Source organism: Gekko japonicus, unplaced genomic scaffold (assembly GCF_001447785.1).
Source record: "Gekko japonicus isolate JY-2015 unplaced genomic scaffold, Gekko_japonicus_V1.1 scaffold2885, whole genome shotgun sequence".
NCBI lineage: Eukaryota > Metazoa > Chordata > Lepidosauria > Squamata > Gekkonidae > Gekko > Gekko japonicus.
This window is the reverse complement of record NW_015172099.1, coordinates 69,416-80,054: the sequence shown is the minus strand read 5'-3', so window position 1 is coordinate 80,054 and position 10,639 is coordinate 69,416. Positions and strand designations below refer to the sequence as shown.

Below are 10,639 nucleotides of genomic sequence, written 5' to 3'. Positions count from 1 at the left end.
TGATCAGAATTTTTGGAAAGAAGTATGGGAGACAAAAAATCCATATCCATGTTCTATTCCATTAGAATTACAGGACTTTAAGATCTTAATGAGATGGTATCTGACCCCCCAACGTCTCTCACACATGCAACCAACGATTTCCCCCAAATGTTGGAAAAAATGTGATAAGTTAGGTACATTTGCCCACGCCTGGTGGGAATGTGAACGGATTGCAGAATTCTGGGAGGACATAAAACAAATGGTTCACAAAATCATAGGTATTGAAATCCCACTGAACCCTGAGAATCTCTTTCTCAAACATTGGCCGCCTCATATTGAGAAGCACATTCACAAGCAGACCCTAGATGTGATGATATACGCTGCTCGCACAGCAATCGCTACCTGCTGGAAAGATCCAAATCCCCCCCAAAAGAGTTTATGGTACCAAAAGATGTGGGACCATTTTCTTATGGACTCTGTGACCAACAAATTGAACAGGATAGCACAGTACCCAATAGATAAACCTATAATGGATACATGGAACCCTATATTAGAATTTTTAGCTTCAGAAGATTTCTTGCCCTCTTCCTGGCAGCAATTCCAGAGGTGGTTGTAAAGACTATTTCAACATGGAACACAACTCTATACTGCATGTTATATCCTACACCTCCTATACAAATAAGCAATACAGACACAATGCAATTTCATATTGGCAAATACATAGATGAATACCGTAGTTCTCAAGACATACCAGAGCGAATTAAATGTTTCTGAAATGTGAAAAGCAAAACTGTAGTTTTTCAGACTTTTTAAGTTACATAAAATTATTGGAATATTGTTATTATTATGGTACTTGACTTTTTTGTAACTTGTTTTATGATACAATAAAAATTTATTAAAAAAACAAAACAAAAAAACAATGGAGGCCCAGGTAGCAGCCACTGCCAAGACAGCCTTCTACCATCTTCGGCTGATCAGGCAGTTGGTTCCCTTCCTTGAACGCAATGACCTGGCAACAGTGATCCACACAATGGTCCCCTCGAGATTGGACTGCTGTAATGCTCTCTACATGGGGCTGCCCTTGTCGCAAATCCAGAAGCTGCAGCTGTGCAAAATGCAACAGCCAGGCTGTTCATGAGCCTCCCTGTGCGGGAGCACATCATGCCTGTGCTGAAGGCATTGCACTGGCTGCCGATAGCATACCGGATTCGCTTCAAGGTGCTGTTTTTGACCTTTAAAGCCCTATATGGGTTGGGGCCTCTGTCTACCTGAGGGACCTCCTTTCTCCACATGTTACCCAGAGAGCACTGAGGTCAGGGTCACAAAATTGCTTGACCTTCCCTGGGCCAAAAGATGCCAGATTGGCCTCTACCAGGGCCAGGGCCTTCTCAGTAGCGGCTCCATACTGGTAGAATGAGCTCCCAGAAGGCATCAGGGCCTTGCGGGACCTTTTACAATGCCGCAGGGCCTGTAAAACAGAGCTCTTCCACCCGGCCTTCGATTAGGAGCCGCTACCAACAACATTGAATTAGGATAAGGGCCTGCATGACAACAGCAACTGCCTGCAATGTCAACAGTAACCATCCTCTGGCCATATTCTGTTATATCTGCTACACCATGGCCTTTAGGTATCGCTACTAGCACTTTAAATTGTGTTTATCTGTGACTTGTTACTAGAATTGTATATGGATTTTATGAGACGTTTGTATGTAATGAATCTCTGTTTTATTATATTTTAACTTTTAATGTAAGCCCCCCTGAGGCCGCCTTGGCAGGAATGCTCCACAGTATCCATAAAAACTCTCCTCCAATACCACAAATAGGAGCTGGTTTGGTGTAGTGGTTAAGAGCGGCGGACTCTAATCTGGAGAACCGTGTTTGATCCCCCACTCAAACTGGTTTTCTTCGAAGATTCTCTCATACGCTCCAATAACCAACCTAAATTTGCAATATGATCACAAGTACCTTCTCCAGCTTCAGCACCTGGCATTTCTCATTCCATCTATGGTAACAGTGTTCATTGTAAGACTTTCAGTATCACTTTACTCCCATGAGAAGAAGAAGAAGAAGAAGAAGAAGAAGAGATTGGATTTATACCCTGCCCTTCACTTGGAGTTTCAAAGCGGCTTACAAACTCCTTTCCCTTCCCCTCCCCACAACAGACACCCTGTGAGGTGGGTGGGGCTGAGAGAGCTCTGACAGAAACTGCTTTTTTTCACGGACAGCTGTGCCGGAGCTTGTGACTGACCCAAGGTCACATCAGCAGGTGCAAGTGGAGGAGTGGGGAATCGAACCTGGTTCTCCCAGATTAGAGTCCGCACACTTAACCACTACACCAAACTGGTGTAGTGTCCAGTAGTTGCTTTTGTTGGAATTGGAATGTAAAGTGAGTGTTTCCAGAGTATGGGCCATTCTTTCGTCTTCCATTTTTGTTAGCATATTCTTGTTAAGACTTTGAAGGACTCCTTTTCTGTGCCTTGGAATACTTCTATTCGTATCCCATCTACCGCTGGTGATCTGTTTCTCCCCATTGCTCTCAGTGCAGTTTTCCTTTACTTTCTAAAACGGTTGCTTCTTCTTCTTCAAAAGATTCTTCTGGAAAGAAATCTGTCATCCTTTCATCTCCCTAGTATAATTCTGTCAGCTAAGCTGCCATAGGTGTGAAGTCGTTTCTTTGTTTTCATTCCTTCCCATGCGCTTAATTGCTTCACAGCCGTAACGCTTATCTGTTATGTTGTACTGGAGAGGGTTTGTGATGTCTATAGTCTGTGGGAGCATCTCAGTTCCCAGCTTCGCGGCAGTTAAAGGGCCTACCGGTCTCCCGTGCCCATGTAATTGGCCATTACCTGGGGGGGGGGTGCATACGAATTCCCTGTATCCTATTATGCGCTTGGGTAACCCACCATTCCTAACAGTGTTCTTGTTAATGCATCTATGGCTTTTCGATAAAGTAAAACCTTCCTGAAAGCGTGTACTAAGTTGTTCAGCTGTGGATTCTGACAAATTCCTCAGTGTATTCTTCCCATCTTTTCTTAGACATTTCTACCTCTAGATATTTTACTAGATATTTCCATTCCTTCTCTTACGTGCCTCCGTTCTTGTTTCAGATGTGGGGACGATCCGTGAAGATGGAAGCGAAGCTCTCTGAGACAGAAGGAGCTCCGTCAGAGGAAAGTCAGAGGACGCAGGCCCAGGAGGATGCCCGAGATGCCCTGTCAAGTGGTACGGGTGCCTCCTGCCTAGATGGGATCAGGGCACCTAGTCAAGTTGTTGGGCGGAAGGTTCAGGACAGGAGAAAAGGGGAATGCTTTTGCAGACCACATAGAATGGAGTTCTCAGACAGCGTGCCTTAGTATGTCATGATGGCCACTCCACATTAACGGGGTGTAGAAAGATTCATAGAGGGCAATTTTACATTAATTGAAATGTGCCTCTCTTCCCTTCCTTCCATTAGAAGGTCTCAAAGTGGCTCGGAAAGAGGAAAGGAAGGGAAGTCTGGGTGCAGCTGTTAGCCAAGGTGAATAAGTGGAACGTCCACATTCCCCAGACGTGGATGGCTGCGGCTAGCCCAGACTCCTTAGATCTCAGACTCTAAGCAGGGTCAGCCCTGGTTGGTTCTCGCAAGGGAGACCACCATAGAAGTTCAGGGTTGCTGTGCAGAGGCAGGCAGTGGCATCCCACCTCTGGAGGTCTCTCGCCTTGAACAACTTGTGGGTTCACCATAAGTCAGCTGTGACTTCACAGCACTTTACAACCCACCCACCCCTTGCCATATTCTGGGTCAGCAGACCTCTGAAACCGCATTCCTAGGGGGCAATAATGTGGGTTCTGTGCCGCTGCTTAAAGACTTTCCTGGGGCATCTGGCAGGTTATAGTGAGAAAGAGGATGCTGGAACAGGGATGCCAGGCCATGGCCGGGGACCCTCATGAGGTTTGGGGATGGAACATGGGTTAGTTGTGATTTCAGGTCAATGTCTCATCTCACCGAATGCCTGGATGTGAAGTCAGAGCATCAGCAGGCATCCTGGAAACCCATTGGTGGTACCCTAAAGTCTCCAGAGCCTTGGCTGATGCACTAAAAAAATAATCTGAGTTTTGAGCTGGATGTGATGGTGATGTGTCATGCAGCAGGATTTCTGGTCCCCTCTTTTTCTCCCACCAACCCGGACTCAAGGATGGGTGGGAGGCCCCAGCAGGTGGGAGAATGGCTTGCCTGCGCTTTTGGCCTCTTCCAGCAGGGATGCTGCAGCCTTTGGCTCCAGGGTGCACAGGGCAATATTCAAGCCCCACAGAAGTGTTGGCAGCATTTATGCCAAGGCTCATGGGCACCTGGTGCTTCTCTTCCACCTCTCCGACACCTCACTAAGTCATTACAAATATTCTTGAGTAAAGAAGACAAGGTGTCACAACCCTGAGGATGGGTGAACCAGAATTCAAAGAAGCAAACAAAATAGAAACTTGAGGTTAACATTTATCTTTCCAATTTTGTCTCCCTTCCAGGCAGTGAAGAGATGTTGTCAACCTGTCGTCTTTTCAGAGGAACGGAAATGGCTGCTCCACCTCTGGTCCAGGTAGGGAGAAAGAATGGGGGATAGTCAGGTCCCCACTTCTTTCTCAAGGAGGCTTTTGGTCCTGCTGACCGAGGAGAGACAGGCTCTGAGCCCCACTCTCTTGACACATGCCAAACTCTACGTCCTGCACCCTCCCAGAATGCCCCCGTGAAGAGTGCAGTCTCTGCCTGGAGTGATCTCTGAGGAGGGGCTCTGCTTTTCCTTTCAGCCTCCCTTTTCCTTTGAGGAGGTGGCCGTGTATTTCACCGAGGCCGAGTGGGCCTTGCTGGTTCCAGGCCAAAGAGCTCTGTACAGGGACGTCATGCTGGAGAACTACAGGAGCGTGGCCTCTCTGGGTAGGTGCCAAAGGTGCAAATTGCTGCCATTGGGATGATGCATGAATCAAAATACTGAACAGCAACATGTGGCTGCTAAGACTTCCTGGCTACCCCCTCACCCACTGGGGGGGCCTCAAGGAGTTGGGGTGGCAGTGAAAACGATGTTTCAGCATGGCCAGTGTGGTGGGCATCACCCAAGCCATTCCTACAGCGGTCCCCTGGATGCCTTCAGGTCTTAGTATTAGTTGTAGATGTGTTTGAGGGTTTTCTTTGGAGCTGTTCTACCTTGCAGGGGTGGCCTGCAGCAGGTAGTCCCACCAGTTAACACTACCACCCAAGGGCAACTGGCTGCCGCCAAATCACACAGCACCCTCTGCTGTGGTGATGGGAATCAGTCCTCACCCCAAGAGAGTGGGGTCATGTGTTATTCAAGAGTTTCCCACTGCAACTGTCAGCCCAGTAAAGACAGAGTCAGGTTCACAGTTAAAGCACAGTTTGTTTGAGCCACAACAGGATAGAGAAAGCAGTGTATAGACAGCTTCCGTCTCCCCAAGAGGCAAGCGACCTCCTTCCCAAAGGCTAAGTCCCTTCCAGCTGCTTGAGGCAGGAAACCATCTGCCAAAGAAAAGCACAAACACAGAGAATACCTGTCCACTCAGCGTGCCCCGATGCCTCACTTTCTCCAAGGCTGGCCGGCACCCTCTCCCCCTGTCCCCAAGGAAAAGGGTTGACAACAGTGAGAACCCTCTACTGCTCTAAGGGTCTGCCAGACTAACTTCCTCTTGTTTACCTTACATCACCCTGGTCATGCTGAACACCTGGATAACTGCATGCTTGCTGAGTGGTCACTTCATGTTTCAGGTGCTTTGGGAGGAAGGAACAGGACAGACTCTTCTGGGGTCTTATCTTGACTTTTTGACACTGCATATTCTTCTGAGGCAGTGTTCCAGAGGGCCTTACTCTACTGTAACAAGTTCATGACCTTGAGGCCCGATAATCAGTCTTCTGGCTCTCTCTTGCTGACAATAAGATATACTTCTTTCCAGAGAGACTGGCTGACTCTTTGCTTCTAGGAAAGGGAGAACTGCCGGCATCATTCAGACGTGGCTGTGCTTTAGACAATAGACGGGCCCAGCTAAGGTGCAGAGAATGGCTCACAAATAGCAAAAAAATGGCTCTGACCTTAAGAAAGGTGGCACTACAATGCGAGGTTGGTTTTCTCATTTATTACCTCCCCTCCCCCAAAGGCACCTTTCCCAAAAACCAAGGGGGTCCCCTTTGAACTCGGGGGTTCACTTGGTAAGCTCCTGGCTCCCCCTCCCCCACCGAGAACATGTATTTTGGGGAGGCTGAAAATGAGCTCCTCCTGGATCTATTGACAACTGGAAGGAAACTCTCAGTGCAGTTGTAGGACTGGATATCTTGATAAACTCTTGTATTTAATCGTCAAGTGCAAAGAATCAAAAGTCAAAAAAGCACAGTAAGTCAAATGGTAACGGGATGAATCCACTGTAACATTTGGATTGTGGATGGAAATTCAGGCGCAGATCAGACCTCCTTGAATGGTTTCTAACAGGGTCTCGTTCTTTATTCCAGCAGGGGATGATCAGAGGAATGAGGAGGATGAGGAACTGCATCCTCTATTGCCAGATGAAGGCAAGAATGAAGACTTGAGAGGAAACTTCAGAAACCAAGTTGGACCTAAGAGGCAGAAAAGAAGCCACGTGGTCAGGAAGAGGGGTAAACCCATTCCTTGCCAAGGGGGGGATTTCCAAGAAGGAATTCACATGGTGAAGGAAACATACAAGTCCTTGTCGGGCGGAATGAACTTCTCAGACCCATCCCAGTATAATGTCCATTTACGGATGCACACTGGAAAGAAGACCCATCACCGGCTGGTCTGTGGAAAGACCATGATTCGCAGAGCAGACCTCCTTAGACATCAAAGAACACATTTACGAGAGAAGCCTTATAGCTGCTCAGACTATCACAACAGATTCTCAAAGATATCAGACCTTGTTCAACTCCAAAGGATTCATACAGGAGGGAAGCAATTTATTTGCTCAGGGAGTGAAACGATGTTCTCTGTCAAAGGCAAAGGTAATATACATTGTACAAAGCACAGTATAATGAATGCATGTAAATGCTTTTGGTGCGGAAACTACTTCAAATACAGATCATACCTCCTTGTGCACCAACGAATCCACAGAGGGGAGAAGCCTTTTAAATGCTCCAAGTGTGGGAAGAGATTCAGTCGTGGTGGCCATCTTCAAGAACATCTAAGAACCCACACAGGGGAGAAGCCTTTTGAATGTTCAGAATGTGGGAAGAGATTCAGTCACAGTGGCAGACTTCAAGTACATCAAAAATCCCACAGAGGGGAGAAGCGTTTTGAATGTTCAGAATGTGGGAAGAGATTCAGTTGCAGTAGCCATCTTCAAACCCATCTAAGAACCCACACAGGGGAGAAGCCTTTTGAATGCTCACAGTGTGGGAAGAAATTCAGTCATAGTGGCACTCTTCAAACGCATCTAAGAACCCACACAGGGGAGAAGCCTTTTGAATGCTCAGAGTGTGGGAAGAGATGCAGTCAGAGTAGCAATCTTCAAGCCCATCTAAGGACCCATACAAGGGAGACGCCTTTTGTTTGCTCAGAATGTGGGAAGAGATTCAGTCAGAGCAGCAATTTTCAAACCCATCTAAGAACCCACACAGGCAAAAAACCTTTTGAATGCTCAGAGTGTGGGAAGAGATTCAGTCACAGTGGCACTCTTCAAAATCATCTAAGAATCCACACAGGGGATAAGCCTTTTGAATGCTCAGAGTGTGGGAAGAGATGCAGTCAGAGTGGCAACCTTCAAATGCATCTAAGAACCCACACAGGGGGAAAGCCTTTTGAATGCTCAGAATGTGTGAAGAGATTCAGGTGCAGTGGCACTCTTCGAAGTCATATAAGAACCATACAAGGGAGACGCCTTTTGTGTGCTCAGAGTGTGGGAAGACATTCAGTCAGAGTAGCCATCTTCAAACCCATCTAAGAACCCACACAGGCGAAAAACCTTTTGAATTCTCAGAGTGTGGGAAGAGATTCAGTGACAGTACCACTCTTCAAAATCATCTAAGAATCCACACAGGGGAGAAGCCTTTTGAATGCTCTGAGTGTGGGAAGAGATTCATTGACAGTAGCACTCTTTCAAAACATCTAAGAACCCACACAGGGGAGAAGCCTTTTGAATGCTCTGAGTGTGGGAAGAGATTCATTGACAGTAGCACTCTTTCAAAACATCTAAGAACCCACACAGGGGAGAAGCCTTTTGAATGCTCAGAATGTGGAAAGAGATTCAGTCAGATTGGCACTCTCCAACTTCATCTAAGAACCCACACAGGGGAGAAGCCTTTTGAATGCTCAGAATGTGCAAAGAAATTCAGTCATAGTAGCAGTCTTCAAAAACATCTAAGAACCCACACAGGGGAGAAGCCTTTTGAATGCTCAGAATGTGCAAAGAAATTCAGTCATAGTAGCAGTCTTCAAAAACATCTAAGAACCCACACAGGGGAGAAGCCTTTTGAATGCTCAGAATGTGCAAAGAAATTCAGTCATAGTAGCAGTCTTCAAAAACATCTAAGAACCCACACAGGGGAGAAACCTTTTGAATGTTCTGAGTGTGGAAAGAGATTCAGTAGCAGCAGCCCTCTTCAAGAACATCTTAGAACCTGTACGGAAATTGGGGGGATCCAGGACACTACCAGGGATCCTCAAGCCCATTAGGGTTTTTTCCTGTGGGTGGTTGGAGTCTGTACAGGGAACTCAGGCTGTCTTCAAGTTTTATATAAATGACTTGGTCAAACGCTTAAGTGATCAGACCTTTCATTCTCCTATACTACAGCATCGTCCGATCTCTTCTTATAGGCAGATGATGCAGATATTCTGTTAAGGACCCCAGTTGGGCTAAGAAGAGCCCTAACGGCACTAGTAGAGCATTGCAAAGAAGACTTTCTTTAAATAAACTTTCAAAAAAGAAAGATAATGGCCTTCGGTAAGAAACAGAAGTCTAGAACCTGGACCATTGATGGCCATTTTATTGAACTGGTGCAGACCTCCAAATAACTTGGTGCAGTATTCCATGCTTCCGGCTCAAGAAAAGCACACTTTGCCCACGCAGCAGATATATAGTTAGATTTCTTCCAACTAAGGGTGGACAGTACATCCCTGCTGCCCTAAAACTCTTCCAGGCCAAAACCTTGGCCCAACGTTTGCACAGAACAACAATAGAGCCAACATCATCTTCTTTTGCCCCTCTTGAGCGTGTTCAATCAAAATTTCTAAGAGCAGCATTACAAGTCCCTCCATTGCATACCAAATGCCTTGTTACATGTTGGAGACCGGCACTGTCAGAGTGGCAGCCAAGGTGTGCCTTGCCTCCCTAAAATACTGGCTCAGTATTAGCAGTTTTCAGCAAGGTTTGACTCCACTACTCCTCTTGGATGGACATCAATCTGTATTGTAGGAACAGTTTTTTCCGTGAGGCAAACCCAGAGTCCACTGCTCCTGCAGGGAAATTGGGAACCAGAGTGCAGAATGCACGGGCTGCTGAGCCATGAGCGCACCGTGAGGTGCTGATAAGAGAGCTTTCTGCACAACACATTCCAATCTCTGTATCTGTCAGCTAGCTGCCATTGTATCTGGTGTTACCTGCTTAACGCTTCTTGTAACCTTCCCCCCCCTGGTTCTCTTGTTTCCTTATGCTTACTCTGTACTTTGCGGAACTGGCCAAGGTCATGCAGCTGGTGGTGGGAGTTGGTGCTTCGCTCGGCTTGTTATGGGTATCTAGCCTGTGAACTGAACCTGTGTAGATTGTGTAGAACTGTTATGTTCCCATGAAATGGGCGCACGTTTCTAAGTTCTATTCCCGCCAGCGGGAACTGGGCTCATTGGCCCTCACCTGGTTCAAATCTCTTTATTATGTTGCTCATGTGTATTAGCAGTTATTCCTAACAATGTCCTTGTTCCTGTGTGAACCATCGCTTTGAAATAAACCTTACTTTGATCCAAACGTGGAGTTATTTCGAATGCCTGGGGATCCAACATTTTGTTAGGAATCTTTTTTTTCTCTATCATCCCAAATCTGACGGCTGTCATGAGTGGGAAGGAGGAGAAACCACCAACCACGGAGGCAACTCCGGTTACGTCCGCTCCTTTAGTCACGACGGCTGCCGAAGCGCCAGTGACTACCTCGGGACTACCAGGGGCCGTCGGGGAGCGATCCCACGCGGGGCATATCTTCCATGGCCGCCGCCTACCCCGTCGAAGTGGGGACCGGGAGATGCGGAGCAGTGGGACGACTTGTCTCTGTTTGACTCAAAAGGGACTAAAGAAACTTTTTCTCACAGAGGCAGTGCTCTACGAGAAAGCCTGTATGACAGAGGGATGTACCCAGGAAAGGACACCGGGCGTCCGGAGAGAACATCTCGAAGGGAAGACGAGATGTGGGCAGCGGAGAGAGAAATTCAGAGAGGGGAAAGAGACTCAGCTGAAAGGAGCTATGACCCCCGAGACGACCAAATAGAAGATCTTGAGAAGTCAGTACAACAACTCATGCGGACGGTGGGCGACATTTTCGACGCACTGCCACAAATGATGGACTTGCGGATTGCCAACTTGGTGGCAACTCATGGATTACAAATGCAACCCCCAGTCCCGCAACAACAACCCTAAGTGCCACCGCAACCGGCACTTCCGGGACCGATGTCGGCTATCCCAGGGCAAGTGCT

At 47.2% G+C, this 10,639-nt stretch overlaps 1 protein-coding gene across 1 annotated transcript in view; it reads left to right on the top strand.

Moving 5' to 3' along the window:
- Positions 1 to 10,639, top strand: part of LOC107118579 — a gene marked incomplete at its 3' end in the record, with an annotated part of 54,645 nt that overhangs the window by 5,521 nt on the left and 38,485 nt on the right. The window contains exons 2-5 of the mRNA XM_015420941.1: positions 3,087 to 3,201; positions 6,518 to 6,967; positions 7,786 to 8,583; positions 10,234 to 10,447. Coding sequence (XP_015276427.1) covers positions 3,087 to 3,201; positions 6,518 to 6,967; positions 7,786 to 8,583; positions 10,234 to 10,447 — 1,577 coding nt within the window. The remainder of the gene's footprint in view (positions 1 to 3,086; positions 3,202 to 6,517; positions 6,968 to 7,785; positions 8,584 to 10,233; positions 10,448 to 10,639) is intronic.